We start from the raw sequence: 19,366 nt of genomic DNA, 5'->3' as shown, positions 1-19,366 counted from the left end.
GGTACCATGTACCCCATACTCATTCACATAGGGTGGGGGGGCCGGGATCTGGGGGCCCTCTTATTATAGGGGGCTCCCGGATTCCGATAAGCCCCCCGCCCGCAGACCCCGACAACCAACGGCCAGGGTTGTCGGGAAGAGGCCCTTGTCCTCATCAACATGGGGACAAGGTGCTTTGTGGTGGGGGGGCACCGCAAGGCGCCCCCTCCCCCAAAGCACCCCCCATGTTGAGGGCATGCGGCCTGGTACGGTTCAGGAGGGGGGGGCGCTCGCTCGTCCCCACCCCCTTTCCTGACCGGCCGGGCTGCGTGCTCGGATCGGGGTCTGGTATGGACTTTGGGGGGGCCCCCACGCCGGTTTTTCGGCGTAGGGGGTTCCCCTTAAAGTTCCATACCAGACCTAAGGGCCTGGGATGCCCCCCGCGCTCGCCGCAATGGAAAAATTTGTTTTTCCTATTGCAGCGAGCGCGAGATGCAGTAACCTGCTCCTCCGTCGTATCTGGTCCGTCGGACCAGCATACAGACGAACGGGCTTTCCGTCAGGAACTGAGTCCGGCGGAGTTACGACGTAAGATTTGAAGCAAGTTTCAAATCTAAAGTACGTCGGATTTCCGGCCGAAACGGTCCGTCGGAAGTCCGATGGAGACCACACACGGTCGGATTGTCCGCCGGATTTGGTCCGGCGGCGTCCGTCGGACTTTTGCATGTGAAAAGTCCGACCGTGTGTACGCCCCATTACACTTAGGGTTTATGGTTTAATAGTGCTACACTTTTACACTTACACATATTGCTTTGGTCTATAGCTGTGTTGGCTGCTCTTTATACCTTCATTCTACACAGCGCTGTATTTTTCTTTTTCACAGAAATTATATACAATGACTTACCAGATCAGATAGCATGTCTTAAGCTAGGTTCACAGCAAGGTTCACATCTATGCTGGTGCGGGACTGTGTGCATATCACATGCTCCTGCACCCACAGGAAAAACATACTGCTATTTAACAGACGTGTGGGGGTGCCATTAACGCTTAATGACATCCCCATGCATTGTAAACCTTGGTGCATTTTCCCGTGCATGGAAATGCATAGCACAAGGAGGTTTCTGTGCGGCTGCAATATTAGAAAAGTTGTAAGGACCTTTTTCCTGCGTTTCCCATGCATACAGCAACCCATTTAGGCTCTGTTCAAACATGCTGCAGCCGCGGCTCACAGCATGGGGTCTGGTGCGTCACTGTTCACTGATTCAGGTCCACAGAATCAAGTCCGAAATTTTGCCTGAATTGGACCAGAAGATGAGCCAGTCACGTTCTCCATCTCCACTCAGCATGACAGCCAGTCATTTAGCATTTTCAGAAATAAAGGCTGGCTATGGTGGCCTATGTAATTAGCTCAGCAAGAATTTTCCCAAACTGACATATAGACTACATCTTAGATACGTGCCCTTTTAGGAGAAAACATTGCAGTACATATGGGTAACAGAATGTCAAACACTTTCCCAATAATTACGATAGTGTGGAGGGACAGACCTATTAAAATACTGCAAATCAATTTGTAAGAAAAAAAGCTGCATTGATGAAAATTGTTAATTGTTTTTTTTCAGCACTTTTTGCTGCAGGCTCCTTTCCCTTGGCTTGTTCACACTGATGCATTTCTTTTTTTTTATGGATCTGACCACTTATTATATCTGTATTGTCCAGTTTAGCTCAGTAATTTTGAACAGAATTCAGCAACGAAAAAAAAAATGCCTAAATCCTGCGTTAAAGATGAGTATATCTGTAAAATGTATTCTAGTGGATGAAGAATTATGCTTTTCTAGACGCAAGTCGTTTTTGCACCATTACATTCATGCATTTTGTACCCTGGATGTTTCTGCTGGCAAAAGCCATTGTAGATATGAGAGTTGTATTTACACTCATGTGCATGAGCCCTAAAAAGCTAATTCTAGAAAAAAAATAAAAAATACGTTGTATCATTATAGTAACCTGAATGTATCATTTTTTTGTAGGTAAACCTTATGCCAAGAATACTACAGCTGCTATGTGCGAAAAACAAGATTTGTGAAATGGTTTCAATTTTTCCAGGTATTACTTGAAAATGAACTATTTAAGCCACAGATTTATTTTTTTAATCACTTTTTGTATGTGTTGGGAAGACCAGTGGCGTCGCTGGGGGGGGTGTGCACCGGGTGACACCCGCCAGAGAGGTGACACCTGTGGGCACCGCTAACACCGCACTGTCCTCACCCGCCTGCTGTCTCACACAGTGGAGCAGAACAAAGCTGCCTCTCCCTCCTCTCTGTTTACATCTTCATAGGAGGAGGCAGCTTCGGGCCGCTCTGCTGTGAGAGGGAGGAGGGAGTCCGAGGGACACACCGCTGTGCCTATCCCGCGCTGTTCTGAGGTCTGTAGTTTAATGCAATACAAATGGACATGTGCTGGGGGGGCGCTATGGGAGGGGAGAGGGGGGCCTGCACTGATGGAGGGGGGTCTGCACTGAGGGGATCTGCACTGATGGAGGGGGGTCTGCACTTGAGGGGGAGATCTGCACTGATGGAGGGGGGTCTGCACTGATGGAGGGGGGTCTGCACTAATGGAGGGGGTCTGCACTGATGGAGGGGGGTCTGCTCTGAGGGGGGTCTGCACTGATGGAGAGGGGGTCTGCACTGATGGAGGGGGGTCTGCACTGAGGGGGGTGTGCACTGATGGAGGGGGGTCTGCACTGAGGGGGGTTTGCACTGATGGAGGGGGTGGTCTGCACTGAGGGGGTCTGCACTGATGGAGGGGGGTCTGCACAGATGGGGTCTGCACTGATGGAGGGGGGTCTGCACAGAGGGTGATCTGCACTGATGGAGGGGGGTCTGCACTGATGGAGGGGGGTCTGCACAGAGGGGGATCTGCACTGATGGAGGGAGGTGGTCTGCATTGAGGGGGTCTGCACTGATGGAGGGGGGTCTGCACTGAGGGAGTTCTGAACTGATGGAGGGGGGTCTGCACTGATGGAGGGGGGTTTGCACTGAGGGGGGTCTGCACTGATGGAGGGGGGTGGTCTGCACTGATGAAGGGGGGTTGTCTGCACTGAGGGGGTCTGCACTGATGGGGGTTCTGCATTGAGGGGGGTCTGCACTGATGGAGGGGGGCCTGCACAGAGGGGGATCTGCACTGATGGAGGGGGGTGGTCTGCATTGAGGGGGTCTGCACTGATGGAGGGGGGCCTGCACTGAGGGAGTTCTGAACTGATGGAGGGGGGTCTGCACTGATGGAGGGGGGGTTTGCACTGAGGGGGGTCTGCACTGAAGGAGGGGGTGGTCTGCACTGATGAAGGGGGGTTGTCTGCACTGAGGGGGTCTGCACTGATGGGGGGGTCTGCATTGAGGGGGGTCTGCACTGATGGAGGGGGGTCTGCACAGAGGGGGATCTGCACTGATGGAGGGGGGTGGTCTGCATTGAGGGGGTCTGCACTGATGGAGGGGGGTCTGCACTGAGGGAGTTCTGAACTGATGGAGGGGGGTCTGCACTGATGGAGGGGGGGTTTGCACTGAGGGGGGTCTGCACTGAAGGAGGGGGGTGGTCTGCACTGATGAAGGGGGGTTGTCTGCACTGAGGGGGTCTGCACTGATGGGGGGTCTGCACTGATAGAGGGGGGGTCTGCACTGATGGAGGGGAGTCTGCACTGATGGAGAGGGGGTCTGCACTGAGGGGGGTCTATACTGATGGAGGGGTTTCCATTCAGGGGGGCTATAGTTAGTGGAGGGGGGTGACACCAATTTTTTTCTGCACCGGGTGACACCAACCCTAATGACGCCACTGGGGAAGACTAATAGTGTAAGAATGTACAGTATATCACAGATAACCAGTAACCGTCAAATATGTTTTGTTTTTTTTGTATTAGAAGCAAAGTATCAAACTGAATTTTTCTTGAGTCTGATTTTTTTTTTGTGTAACATATACATGAGTAACCTACATAAATAAAATATCAGGATGGGTTTGAAATTACAGTATATAAATTACTTTCCAGTTCTGTGATGAAATTCACTTGCGGCAGTATCATGGAATTTGGCAGAGCTAAACCTGCACCACTGCACTTTTCCGAATGATTCAGATTACATATATAAGAAGCTCGCTGCGATGAAAAAATATGCTACATAAGCTCTTGCTTGCCATCTGCTGACAGAATTTGGAAAATATCTTGTTTGTATTACTCTGTATGTATCGGACACACGGGCCTTAGTACTTAGGGGTGTATTTATAAAACATTTGCATAGTAGTTCATCCAGTGAAAGTGTATGTACATTTGTTCTTTGTAAATGGGGCAACATACATGTTATTAGGCTGTTTCCTGTGGTGGATTAATTATTTGTTTAAAATGGAAAATAACACATTTGGCCACTAGATTGTGCTATGCAACGTAGGAAATTCCTATGATGTTTAGGGGAGGATTTACTAAAACTAGAGCACACGGAATCTGGTGCAGCTGTGCATAGTAACCAATCAGCTTCTAACTTCAGCTTGTTCAATTAGGCTTTGACAATAAGGACCCTTTCACACGGCCAAACCGATCGGGTCCACCTGTCAGTTTTTCAGACCATCCATTGCCCTCTATGGAGTGGTGGATGTCAATGAACACGTGTCCGTTGACATCCGCTGACATTCGATCCGATCCAGTCTGCTAAAAACAGACAGATGGGGATCTTTACACAATGCAGAGGATTAACCCCTTAAGGTCCACAGTGATTATAACAAGCATGCTATGCTGCATATACAGACTGATTTTACTGTTGTGGGTTTAGTAACATTTTAAGGTGAAAAAGCTTGACACTTTTCAATTCTTTTAAACCTAGAAGCTGATTGATTACTATGCACAGCTGTGCCAGATTCTGTGCGCAACAGTTTTAATAAAGTGGGGTACATACTATAAGAAAATTGGTCGAACGTTTGTCCGATTTTTTTTTTTTTCTTGATATTTCACAGCAAATCGGAACCGATGAAAGAAACTTTGTACGAAAATTCTTACGAATATTCGTGTACGACAATGGCTTTTTTTTTTGTTGTTGTTTATTGTTTCTGATCATGTGCAGTACGAAAACAGTACACATTAAACAAAAAGTCGTTTGTTCTGTTACCATATGAGAAAAATTTTGGGGTATGTACCTTTGGGAATTTTCGGAAGAAAATTCGGAATCGGCTGTCGACATTTGTGTACACACTATAGGAAAATCATATGAAAATTCTTTGGACGAAAATGTTTGCCCGATTTTCTTATAGTGTGTACGGGCCCTAACTCTCCCCTTTAGAGTGCCATCCAGTGGCCATTGTGGTGTCTTCTGTTTGTAATCAATAAAAATATTGGACCTGCACAAGAAATAGCCTAATAAAAAAAATGTTTTGTGTGTATTCGCATAGAAAAACATGCACTTCGCTGGCTTGCAACAAGTATGTAAATCAGGAAAATCAGTGAAAAGTTGTAATACTTTATTTGCATACATGTTCTGTCTGTGTTATTGATTCAAATGAGTTGATTTATGTCCCATATGACCCGAAAATCTGAAAAAAATACCGCTTTCGAAGCGATTGTATGATAATCGGATCGTTAGTACAGAGCTTACCAGAGCCGATCACGAGAGTTCATCTGATATTATCCGATCGGAAAAAACACTAAAATTCTTCTCATACGATTCCAGTTTGTACGATTTTCATTAAATCAGTACAGTTGTAGTCCAAAAATACAATAGAAATACATTACAACACATGAAATCACTTCTGATTTTTTATTCTGTCGTATGAGAATTTTCGTCACTTTAGTAACCTCTCCACCTTCGATATGTGACTAGCATGCAAAATAAAAATGGACGATCTGTCGTCCGATTTTCGGATCGTGTGTATGGGCCATTACTAAAGGAAAATAAGCTGTTAACTTTGCAATGAAATTGTCCTTTAGCTTACCGGATGTGGCAAAAATTCCCTTTGCAAAGAATACCCTGAAGTATGCAAAAAAAAACAAAACAGTATTTTGGCACGTGAACGGATGATGGTAGTCAGAAAAGCTTCCCCTCATCCAGTAAGCTAAGGGAAAATTCCCTTGCAAAATTAATAGCCTATTTGCCTTCAGTATATCAACCCCAAGGTATCGAAACCAGAAGATCATCAGTAAGACAGAAGACAGCTAGCATTTTCAGGATAAAGAGTCAGCAGTGGTAGCCTCCTTCTTTTCTTTAGGCTCGGTTCACACTGCTGTGACTTGGGATCCAACTTGTGAGACCCCAAGTCGCGTGACATGTGTAATTCCATGTTAGTCAATGAGAGCTGTCTTAATTAGCACTACTGAAGTTGCTCTGACTTTAGAAAAGGTTCCTGTACTACTTCAAGGCGACTTCTACCAGACTTGTGCCCATAGACTTTAATGGAAGTTGGCTCCAAGTCGGATTCTCATCTATATTGATGTGATTTGGATCCAACATTACAATAAGATTAATTAGGCATTCCCTGAAAGTCACAAGTTGCGTTAAAATAGTACTTAAGTCACCAGCAAATCAGCAGGAAATCGTCTGGCAAAGTTGCATCATAAGTCACATGACTTTCAGGTCGCAGTAGTGTGAACCGAGCCTAAGACTGCCTTCTCCCTCTTCCCCATCCTGCATAGCCTGTATAAAAAACATCTGTGTACTTATCTTTTATAAATCTGGTCCAGTCGTGATCCAGCAGCTCCCGCTTCCTTATGTTGGAGAACACTGACAACAAATGGGCCACGGGAACCTATGGATGATGTTACAGCTCCCGGAAATAACTTCTGAACTTGTCAAGCGTTCCCCTACACAGGGGAGAAGGAGCTGCTGGATCACGAAACTTAAAAAGTGGAAATAAACAAACCTATCAATTTAACTGTTACATTAAAGGCATGCTGTGAATGATAACTGTCACAGCTGCTTGTGCTCTCAACCAGAGGCGTAACTAGAACCTTTAGGGTCCCGGTGCAGGAAACCATGAAGGGGCCCCCCTAGAGTTGCTACATCATCCCTTTAATCCAGGACACATATGAATTACATTAGCCTCAGAACCTGTGTAATTCATATGTGTCCTGGATTAAAGGGATGATGTGGCAACCCTAGGCCCCCCTGACCCCATCCCACAGCCCTTGCCACTCATCCAGGGCCCTTTATTCCCATTGCGAGCTGCAGGATCTCCCTCCGGCTAGCAGTTTACTTCCCGAGTCTATACAGTGGAGAGGGGACGGGCTTCTGACCCGGGTATGTATCAGCTTCAGTGTACAAGCAGAGTGACTCACTTGTTTAGTGAAGCCGATACCTGCCCAGGTCATGTGCCCCCATAGATGCCAACAACTCAAACGTTTTTAGGGACACGTTTTTTTAATGCATGTCCAGAAAGCAATTGAAGGCAGGGCATTTACTTTAATTAGAGACAGGGCATTAATTTAATATGGGTGTGGTTCTACAAAAAGTGTCCCATTAACATATTTATGTGTTGGGGAAGCTTTCCTTTTCTCTAAGGCCCCTTTCACACGGGCTGTTTGATCAGGTCCACCTGTCAGTTTTTTAGGGGGACCTGATCGGGCGCTCCATTTACCTTTATGGATCGGCGAATGTCAGCGGTGACATATCATCTGTGAGCAACTCACAGATCCAATCAAGCTCTGTATGACCTCCCTGAGTAAGGGGGGTCGCAGACTTTCTGTACCACGATTTCAACTGTGGATGTCAGGTTTGTGGGAGACCTGATAATTTCCCAAATGCCTGGTGAGACTACTGTTATGATGGTCACCTCCAGCTGGTAAGGAGCCTTATATCTCACTTGGGTGTGAATTACTCTGGATGTTGGACTCACCTTTACCACACTTTCTTGGATTTCAATTCACATTCCCTTTGGATTTATAATTCACAGTGTATATGGACTTTCAGTTTTGGAATTTTTGTACTAATTGCTACCGGGACTTTTATTTGCACATTTATTAGGGATTCAATTTCCCTTTTTGTGTTTAACATTTTTTTATATACACATCCTTATTTTATAATCTTTAATTTTGCACATCTCTAGTGTCTTCAAAGGCTTTTCACGTATTGAGATATCAGATTTTGTTTTCACCATTACTTTATCATATTTTTAATTTTTTTTATTTATTGTTATACTAATGTTTGATGGGTCATCACTTTTAGTCATTTTTGATGTGCTTACTTTTCACATATATATGAGCTTCTTTGGTGAGTTTTGCTCATTTCATATTATTGTTTTAGCGCTGCATTTTTGATTTTTGATTTATTTGAGTTTAGTATTGAACTCTGTGCTGGCGGCTTTTACACTTCACTACTCATTTTGATTCATTATTTTTTTAGCGCAGTGTTTAACCGTTGGGTTTTTTATTATTTCTTAATAATAATCAATTAAATTTGTAATCTTGATCACTGACAACAAAGTGGTAAACTGGCTGGCAGGATAGATGCTGAGGTTCCATCTAGTTTAGTTAAGGGTGGAGGTGTAATGTCATTTTTATAAGGTGATGCTGGTGAGATAAAAGCAAGAGGAGTTGTGCTGAAATAGATGTGTATAGCAAGGAGATCAGCTTATGCAAACAGATGAACAGATGATTTAATGACTAAATGAAACTTAGCAAAGTTTAATCTGGTGTACCTGGTTTACTCATAGAAGAGTATCTCCACCATCTGCTCCAGTCTCTGAAAGGGTCTCTCCATGCAGCTTGAGCCTCGCACCTGCACCAGAAGGTGGACCGGGTGCCATCACATTCAAAGCTGGCCACACCCCCTCCCCGAGTCCAGCCCAATCAGAATGCAAGCTTCGGCAGGCCCCGCCTCTGGCATGTTCTGCAGGAGTAGCAGCGAGTGTACCGGAGAGCTGCCTGATCCACTGCTGTGATCTCCACAGATTGGGACAGTTGGCAACTACGGAGGCCCCTCCTCTCTGCACTGTATAGAGAGGAAAGTGAACTGATCGCCGGAGGGAGATCCCGTGGCTCGCAGGCACCACAGAGCTGCAAATCGCCCTCTCCCGCACCTCCACTGCATAGTGAAGTGACAACCGGACATGCAGGGGGAGATGCTGGGCCCTGGGCCCCCCCCCAGTGGTGGAACAGCAGGGCCCGGTCGCAAGTGCGACTGGTACGACCCTGGTAGTTCCGCCACTGCTCTAGACCAAATTGTTGGTGCTGCTGGTGTCATAACTGATCACATCTGCAGCACCATGGAAACTGCAGATTAGATATAGGTTAAAGCTGCAGTGAACCGCCTAAAAAAAATAAAAAAATAAAATTGGGCCCTGGGCAGTTTAAGTCATAATGTGCTAATACGCATCCCATACTAGCCCATTATGACAGACTTACCACCGCTGAAGGCACTTCCATCTTCACCCAGTCTTCCTTCTGGGAGATATGAATGATGTCACTCCTACGCACATGCTGTTTACTGCACAGCATTGATAATCCGTTCCTTCAGAGCGCATGCGCCGGTGACATCACCAGCTGCATCTAAAGTAAATATCACCTATGGTGCAGGTTTGGGAGATATTTACAGTACCTATAGGTAAGCCTTATTATAGACTTACGGTACCTATAGGTAAAAATCATACAAGGGAGTTTACTCCCACTTTAAGATGGCAGCTTCCTTGGCTAAAAAAGATAGGAGGGTTTAGTTCCACTTTAAGGTTAAAACATACCCCAGTGTCTTTCCATGCCATAGTGTGACCGAATACTTACCTGCTGTTCCTTCTATCCACTTCCAGCTCTGGACACAGAGTGCTGCTTCCCGGAACTTCCAGATAGCGCAGTGCACACCCTGTGCATGAGAAGGAGGTGGGGGTGCAGAGAGGAAATAGGTGGTGGGTGCCATCCATGGGTCCCTGTACAGGGCCGGAGACACCTTAAAAGACAGGAAGGGATCAATATAGGAGAAAAAATTGTGGGAAACAACAAACTAAGAAGGAAAGCAGACAGTCCAATACAGTAAGGGCTGACGTTTTTTTAAATTAGGGTTTAGTAACACTTTAAAGCCAATGTAGAGATCAGAGGGTGGCCAGGCATTTGTACCCATAAACAAGTGAGTGAGAGGGGCACTGCAGATGCCTCCACCGCCAGCTTATCTGGGAGGAAATTGTAGTGATTGTTCCTGCTGGAACAGTCCCTGTCTACCCCAAGATCTGTTTGTCAAAGTATTCAGAAGCATAACAAATGTTCTTCCAAGAACCCTGTGGTGCCTGAATTTAAGCAGCAGATTTTTTTTTTAAATCTTACAAACCATAACAGTTTTGCGTAGTGTTTTTCGATTTTTAAAAACAATTGATGTGTTTTTTTTTTTTTTAATATATTTTTATAGAACTGGAAAAACGTTCACTGTGTTCAATGCAATCTGGAGAATCGCAGGCCTGGAAGAAATTTTCAAATTATTTTCTGCCAAACCTTGGTAAAAGGAATCAGGATTTAAAAGCATGGGACATAAATCCCTTACTGCAAGCACTTTTGTAAGTACAAGTAACGATTTTTCTGAATGCTTAACTTCAAGGAAAGCTCTCTAGTTTAATTGTATGCCACAAACCACCGCTTTCCCAAAATTTTCTAAAACTTTTGAAAGTGTGTTGTAACTATGGAGCATAACAAATGTGTCTTTTTTTTTCTTTTACATGATGTTACAAATATGTATTTAAAAAAACGATTAACAATTGAAAACAAATGTACATTGCGAATCTCCTTTTTTTGTTCCTCTGTCCAGATTTATTCAATAGCAACATTGACATTATAATTAATGTCATGGTTAAAATATGGCTAGTGCCCACAGATATTTTCAAGATGTTTAAAAAAAGATTAAAAATAGATGCATCAAATGCTGGTACAATGGTACATTAAATAGAATTGCTGATGACATAATAAATTAAAACTTGGTTGCTTTCTAGCATTGGATTAATTTAAAAACAGTAAAGGATGATTGAATGTAAATCCAAATTACAGACTTCCATTTTTTTTCCTCTGTCTATAGTCATTTGTCCCTAAGGCCCCCTGTATACTGCTGCTGGTAAACGGACGTTTAGGAGCAGTTGGGCATTTTTTTCAGCTGCCCCTGAACTCTCCTCTGTTATCTCATTAATACATGTACACAGGGTCGTTTATAGTCATTTCCAGGCAGTTGAGTTTAGTAGCATTTTTTAGAAAGCAAAAAAATGCATTCAGAATGGATGTTCAGAGACATTTCAAATGCCAAATGCCTGTAACAGCTTGTAAACGCGGTAACTTGCTTTAAGCCACATTTTGTTTATAGGTGTTTTTAATGGAGATACATCTCTGAGCATTTACAATGTAAAATAATGCTTCTAAGCGCAAACGCGGCTAAATGCGGCATGTAAACACGGCACAACGGACGTTTTTAAATGGCGGTTACTAGCTGTCAAGTTCCATCGTTCAGGAGAGGTTTTAAAATGTCCCGTGTAGATGAAGCCTTAAAAGAGAAGTATGGGTTTGTATGCTCATTGGAGTGCTGTGGAGGGGCGGGAAGCGGCCGTCTCAGAGGCTCAGCAGCTCGCTGAGACTGCCATAAGTCAAGGCAGCTGGTGGATCCAGACTTCTGAAGTCGGGATGACGCAGTGCCTCGACTGATTGCAGTGATGTCAGCGGAGAGTGGACTTCAGACCGCTCTACGCTAAAACGGGTCACAGGAGTGCAAAGCGAATTGCACTCCTGTGACCCATAGGAGAAGTACAGCCTAAAAAGCTCAGGCTGGGCTTCACCTTTAATGTTAACGGTTGTTACTGAGTATTGCTAGAAGTTCCTTAAGGCCTCATTTAGGCTTTTCTGTCTAAAGTACGATCCGCGTTTGGATCGCTCTTCAGACAGCAATAGACAGGCAGTGAGGAGGCATTTTATCACCTCCTCACTGCCTGTTTTAACCCCCTAATTAGCAGACTGTCTGTTTTGTGTACATTTGCAGGGTGGCACCATTCCCTTGAATGGATCACACTTGGCAGGCGGTACCGCCTGTCAAGGAAGTATAATTCCTGCCGCGGCATGTGTTAACCTCTGGGCACTGCCTCAGCAGCAACAGGGGAGTGGTTAAGGGGCGGTAAAACTGCAACAAAACCACATGATGTTACCTCCCCCAACTGCAAGCATAGACAAGCCCTTAAATTTCTTCTTTTCTCAGAGAAAATGTTGCTTCCAGATTTCACACTGCAGTGCTCTGTTCTGGCAGAGCTGAGTAGCAGCCACACCCCTCAGCACATCGTCTCACAGAGGGTGGGGGATGTGTTTAAACAGCTCCTTTATATTAATGTGCATTGGGTTTAAATAGAACTGTGATGGCTATTGAGCTGTTTGCCTGTATTTGGAGTTCCTTTACGGCTACTGAAAAGAAAAAGGTAGGTCGTTTGTACAAAGTCTACATGACTGCATATCTATAAGTTGGGCTTTAGCAGAAATAAACATTTAGAAAAACCTTGAGATTAAAGAGAATATGTTTGATTAAATTAAAGGTGTATAATACGTTTTTAAATCGTCTAAGTATAATTCGTAATATACAAGGGACAATTATATTTGCTTATTAGCTAATTACATAATTTGGCTATGTTTTCTGCTTTTCAATGCTACATCGTTTTTGTTCTATATTGCTCTTTATTACAATGCAAATAGTATCCTATGTCAGTGCTTGTTAAGCAGGATGCTGAAATCGCTGACCCGTGAAAAACTCCCTCTAGTCTAGAAAATAATCTACAAATATTTTGCATTAAAACAAAAAAGATCCATGATTATTATCAGTACCAGGCTTATCATAAGTCCCACATTTACAATAAATTGTAAGCACCATTATGTGTTTGATTTTCTTATAACTACTTGTATTGTTACCCTTTCATAACATTAGCCTGCTGCTTGAAAAGAGACTTGTACCCAGTGAACTGGTAAATGGGTCATTGAATCTCTTACTGTTCACCTGAGGCAAGCGGCAGTTAGAAAGAAATCAAACAATTTAAAGGGTAAGTTCACTTTTTCATGAAAAATGTGAAGATGAACTAACTCTAAATATCCTGGCCATCCCTCTGTACCCTGTTGCACATAGTGGCTGTGATGCCCTGTGCTGTCATTGTAGCGGGCCTTAAACCCATCACCACAATACATAATCATGGTGATTTTCCATCATATTGCTTGCAATGGCAAGCGCTCATAGACCAGTGCAGCCACATGACCACACTGACCAATTGGAAGGGCATCTAAGCCTTCTTCTGCATCATCACACTGACCAATGAGTGCTTGCCAATGAAAGAATTTGCAATGTACACTGTACTACACTGAGAGCACAGGGCATCGGATCCGCTATGTGCAACATGATCCAGGGAGGTGGCCAAGATATTTGAAGCTAGATCTGAAAAGGTGACCTTACCCTTTAACAAAATACAAACCTATAAAATGGACTATGGGTTTCTTTTGGGTAAGTCCCACTCCAGGACTACCAGGACTTAAAGGGTAAATAAACCCTCCTATGCAGTCAAAAGATGTTGCTACCTTATCCTCTATTTAGATTTGCATTCACCATGGTGCTGCACATGTGATAAGCTATGACACTAGCCATTTGAGGGCTTAAATGTTTGGTTGAGAGCTGACATAAGTATGCGGCAGTTGTAAGGGCATAAGGTTTTTTTTATCGTATTGCATTCTATGTATTAATATAAAAAGTCTTCTGTGTGTAGCAGCCTCCTCAGCACCCCCTAATACTTACCTGAGCTCCATCTCTGTCCAGCGATATCCACGAGTCCTTCAGCCGTCCAGGACTTTCCCTCCTGATTGGCTGAGATACAGCAGCGGCGCCATTGGCTCCCATGGCTGTCATTTGAAATCGGTAAGCCAATTGGGGGAGAGAGGAGACAGGGCCAAACAGCAGCTCTGTGTCTGAATGGACACACAGAGCTGCAGCTCGGCTCGGGTGCCCCCGTAGCAAGCTGCATGCTGTGGGGGCACTCAACAGGAGGGAGAGGCCAGGAGCACCAGCAAGGGACCCGAGAAGAGGAGAATCCAGGTTGCCCTGTGCAAAACTACTGCACAGAGGAGGAGGATGTAAGTATAACATGTTTGTCATTAAAAAAAAAAACAAAAAAACGAGACTTTAAAATCACCTTAAAAGAGAAGTCCGGGTTTACAAACATACATACTCACCCAGTTGACTGCACCAACGGACCGATGCTGCATCTGTCCCCCACTGGCCCTATACTGAGAATTGAGTGGTCAAAGCCTGCTGATCGCTCAGTTCTCAGTCCTCAGTGAGCAGAGAGCCGGTGAATTGTCAGTCACCAGTCCTCTGCTCTGCCCTTCCAGCACTCACTGGAATGCTGGGCTGTGGAGGGGCAAGAGCACCTGGCTCAGTGCGATAAGAGGCTGAGTCAGCTGCGGTTCAGGCATCTGGGCTGATCCCTGCAGAGCCTGGATCACCTATCGGCTGACAGCTGGCTTTAGCCCGCTGTTGGCTCAATCTGGGATAAACGAGTGCAGAACTAAGTGCACTCTTGTGTCTCACATGAGAAGTATGGCCAAAAAAGCTTCTCCTTTAAATACCAATGCCTTGATTGTAATGTACACTGCGCATGCTCTAGTAGGAAAAATGCAAATGAAATAGCTGCAGAAAATATGGACAAAGCAGAGATGAATTTTAAGGAGTCTGCTTGTCCTTCCCCTTTACACTTCTATTGACCTACACATGCACAATTGGTGTGTCTGAATATGTATAATAGCAGAATGGTAATGGCCAGCTTTAGGGCCATGTCAATGGTTTAGGGCCGTGCCAATTAAACTTTCTAACTCATAGTGACAGAGAGTGATGCCATAGGAAAAAGTGAGTTTTATTGATGTTGTCATTAGTGACAGAATCACTAGGGTGACATAAACCTCATGGTGGTAACAATCGTATGTTGTCATCAACCACAAAAAAAGACCCTTTATGAATTTAGAGAGCTGTAGGTGGACTTTGAATTTTGACAATCACTTCTGATTGATCAAATATCTAGATGTGTATTATATGCAACCAATCTTAATACAGATTGATGAAAGGATCTTTTTATTCGATTGTTTAGATTTATGACCCATAGATCCTATATGCAAGCACAATATACTATATGGAACAATTGTGGGTGTGTTGTAGAGATTGATCTAGTATGGGCAATTGCAAATAATTACAATGAATGTGTCCTTCATAAGGACAAAAAAAAATCGAATATTTGCAAACAGTGTAAAAGTGGCAATAATTTCCTTAATATTGATTGGTTTCTTTATACCTAAAGCATTTGTACTTTGGTAGAATTGAGGAAAAGAATCAATACTGCTCCCAGCAGTACATCATGTCTGCCAAGGTGTACATGTTTTTTTTTTTTTTTTTTTAAAAGATAGCCTGCAGTTTCCAGCAAGACCTTATTGGTGTAATAATGCAGCATGCATTTAATATGGAAGTTATTATCGAAGAAAAGGGAGGATAAGAAAGTTGCCTGTGGCACTCAATCTACTTCAAATTGTCATATACTCCCAAGCAAACTAAGTAAATATAAGCCTCAAGCAACCTGTAGAAGTGTTACTTTGTTAATCTCAAAACCAATGTATCAAAACTGGTAAAAACATTTGGTGTAAAATATACAAAGTAACCAATTGATAAGGAGTAAATAAAATGATTCCTGGAGGTTAGACTTAAACTAGACATCAATTGCTACAAAGGATTGGAGCAAGGCTGCCTCCTCAATACAGGCTGGGAACATGGAAGCTGCAAAGACAAGAGTTGGGCAGAGAGGGGTACTAAACAACCGTATAGTGTAACTGGTTCATTTTATTAAGTATTTACATAAAAATATATAGTTGTGCACTCACAAGCATGGATGGATACAAATTAACTAGCTACAATATATGGTTTCTTGGTGCCCTTCTTTCCTCCCCTCTTGTATTTGCAAGCTATTATTATCAATATTTTTTAAAATATATTTATATAAAATAGTGATTTGTGCTTAATTTTTTTTACATATTTATTTATTACAGAAATGTATCATCCCACCATCACAAACCATCACCAGGCTCTCCGCTTGTCAGGGTATTTGTACTAATCACATCATTTTCACCACTACGTGCATTTATACATTCCACTACAATGGTCCAGGACCAACCCAACAGGCCATTTACTACAATGAAGGTATATCTTCTTTTAATAGATGATGATGGGTACAACTCTGCCTGTTATTCTGTGCTGTATTCTGTATGCAATCTTAATTAAACATTCACATTGGAGCGATTTCGCGGTCGCAGCCTATTGGAGGCAATGGCACTGTTCCAATCAGTGCGACACCGATTTTGCGGCGCCGCACCAATTTGCAAAAGTAGTTTCTGTACTACTTTTGCCGATTTCAGGTGCGACTTCAATAGACATCTGTGCATGAAGCCACACATATGTCTATCAAGTAGTACCTGAAATCGCGCTGACCTTGCTACTTTGAAATCGCGTTACGTCAAGTGACGTAGCGCGGTTTCAAAGTAGCATCAATGTGAACCAGGGCTTAGTGCCATTTATAGGACGCAAACCACTACTAAATGTACGTTTCTTTCAGGAAAAAACAAGGCTGCAGTGCTGTATTTTCCCAGTAGGTGGCGATGAGATCGTTTAGTAATACTCTACTTACACAGAGAAATTTTAATGGAATGGAACTACAGTAGTGTATTTTAAAATGTATTTAAATGGTGCCAAGTTTTTTTGGCTGTGGCAGGGTCATATTTTGTCATTGTCAATGACAGCCAAAATCCAGAATTTTTCCCAACAACTGATGTTATGTGATATGATTTCATATAAGCTCAAATCACCAGCTTTGAGTAGGGCAGAGTTTGACCTTTAGATCATTATAAAAAGTAATATGTTCCTTTAAAGAAGTTGAAACCAAAAATAAATGAAGCTCCATTAATCTTTAGGGCCCATTTGCACTTCTCCGTTCCTGTGCATTCTGTTTACACATAGTTGTTAACGTGCATGATGTCGCATGTTAACGTGCATTGCATTAATGTACGTTACTTAATGAGGGGTTACAGTGTTGTGGCACCACAACCACTGCCCAAGGCCCAATTTTTCTGCCCCTCTTTAATAGGGACATGTAATTTCAATTTTTGATATAATATTTCAATGCGGGGCCCATTCCTGCACCCAACAAGAGTATCAGTGAGGGCTTACAGTGTTGTGGCATCACCACCACCAAAGACCCAATTTTTCTGCAACGTATATAGGGCAGGCCATATGGTGATAGTATAGTGAGGGTTACCCGCTGACAACTAAATGTAAAAAAAAAAAATTGTGAAAAAAACGGCATGCCCCCCCCCCCCCCCAAATCAATACCAAGCTCCTTCGTTCTGGCATGGATTTGGAGGGGACCCCCCCATACCAACATTTTAAAAAAATGGCATGGGGTCCCCCCAAAATCCATACCAGACCCTTATGCGCATCAACATGGGGGGGTGCTTTGTTGATGGGGACCAGGACCTCTTCCCCACAACCCTAGCCGGTGGTCATGGCGGTCTGCGGGCAGGGGGCTCCCGCCCCCCCCCATGTGAATGAGTAGGGGGTACTCCTACCCATTCACCAAAATAAAAAAATCAGTGAAGTGTTACAAAAAACAAGAGACGGTTTTTAACAAGTCCTTAACTAAAAATGAAGAATGTCTTCTTCCTCCAGTCTTCTCCCTCCACTGTCTTCTCCCTTTAGTGATGTCTTCCTCTGCCGCCGCTGACCCACCAATAAAAAAAAATGTTCCTCCTCCGATGCTGGCACCCTCCATTGTGTCAGCTCCGGGGTCTGCCAGTTCTTATATAGCCATTGAGCGTGGCCATCCGGCGACATCACCTGGAGAACCCATCCCTTGTGACAGCACATGCTGTCACAAGGGGAGGCTTCTCTGGGTGACTACTTACTCTCTACACTGCTTTTTTTTTTTTTTTTTTTTTTGGTGAATAGGTACCCCTACAACCACTGGCCAGGGAAGAGGTCCTTGTCCCCATCAACATAGGGACAAGGTGCTTTGGGGTGGGGAGGGGCGCTCACTCGTCCCCTCCCTTTCCTGACCTGCAAGGCTGCATAGTCGTTTAAGGGTCTGGTTTCTTTTTGTAAAAAAATTTGGCAAGGGGGGAGTATGGATTTAGGGGGGGGGACCCCACGCCATATTTTTTCACAATTTTTTTTTTGCTGTCAATTTTTTTTTTGCATTCAGCTGTTTAACAGCTGATGATTCATTGGTTGTTAACCACTTCAGCCCCGGAAGGATTTACCCCCTTAATGACCGTCCACTTTTTTGCAATACGGTACTGCGTCACTTCAACTGACAATTGCACGGTCGTGCAAAGCTGTACCCAAACAAAATTGATGTCCTTTTTTCCCACAAATAGAGCTTTGTTTTGGTGTGATTTGATCATGTCTGTGGTTTTTATTTTTTGCGCTATAAACAAAAAAAGGCAGACAATTTTGAAACAAAACCCCAATTTTTTCTTTTTGCTATAATAAATATCCCCCCAAAAAATTGTAAAAAACTAATTTCTTCATCAGTTTAGGCCAATATATATTCTACTACATATTTTTGGTAAGAAAAATCGCAATAAGCTTATATTGATTGGTTTGTGGAAAAGTTATAGTGTCTACAAATAGGGGATAGCTTTATGGCATTTTTATTATTATTATGTTATTTTACTAGTAATGGAGGTGATCAGCGATTTTTAGTGGGACTGTAACATTGTGGCGGACATATCGGATACTTTTGACACTTTTTTTGGGACCAGTGACATTTATACAGCGATTAGTGCTATAGAAATGCACTGATTACTGTATAAATGACACGGGCAGGGAATGGGTTAACACTAGTGGTTTTCAGAGGGTTAAATGTGTTCCCTGAGTGGTGTTCTTTAACTGTGGGGGGAGTGGACTGATTGAGAGTACAGAGAGATCGCTGTTCCTGATCACTAGGAACAGACAATCACACTGTACTCCCCTGACAAAACGGGGATCTATTTGTTTACATTGACAGACCCCCATTCCCTCTTTGTGGCGCAAACGCGGGTGGCCGGCGGACATCGTGACCTCCGGCCATGCGCATTGGCTCCGGGCGCCGTTCCACGCGCCCGCTATATCTCCTAAACAAACTGACGTACCGGCACAGCGATTCATGCAATAGAGCCGACCTGCTGTCATATATCGATGGCGGCTGGTTGGCAAGTGGTTAAGGACATGGCGGCCGCTCCTTTGCAAGCACCTATATATACAGTGTTTTTACAGTGTGTTTAAAGAGAAAAAAAAGAAAAGTGCAAATGCATGAAAACTGCATGCAAAAATGCATCAAAAACGAGCGTTGCAAAGCGAACCGCAAAACGTGCTTGAAAAAC

The 19,366-nt window shown here is 43.7% G+C and overlaps 1 protein-coding gene across 2 annotated transcripts in view; it reads left to right on the top strand.

The window, feature by feature from the left end:
* Positions 1-19,366, top strand: part of CPED1 (cadherin like and PC-esterase domain containing 1) — a 387,681-nt gene that overhangs the window by 121,166 nt on the left and 247,149 nt on the right. For both annotated transcript variants that reach the window (XM_073619808.1, XM_073619809.1), the window contains exons 4-6: positions 2,004-2,079; positions 10,329-10,473; positions 16,001-16,151. In XM_073619808.1, the coding sequence (XP_073475909.1) occupies positions 2,004-2,079; positions 10,329-10,473; positions 16,001-16,151 (372 nt within the window). The remainder of the gene's footprint in view (positions 1-2,003; positions 2,080-10,328; positions 10,474-16,000; positions 16,152-19,366) is intronic.

Source organism: Aquarana catesbeiana, linkage group LG03 (assembly GCF_042186555.1).
Source record: "Aquarana catesbeiana isolate 2022-GZ linkage group LG03, ASM4218655v1, whole genome shotgun sequence".
Taxonomy (NCBI): domain Eukaryota; kingdom Metazoa; phylum Chordata; class Amphibia; order Anura; family Ranidae; genus Aquarana; species Aquarana catesbeiana.
Note: the sequence above shows the minus strand (reverse complement) of the source record. Positions and strands in the feature narration are given on the sequence as shown.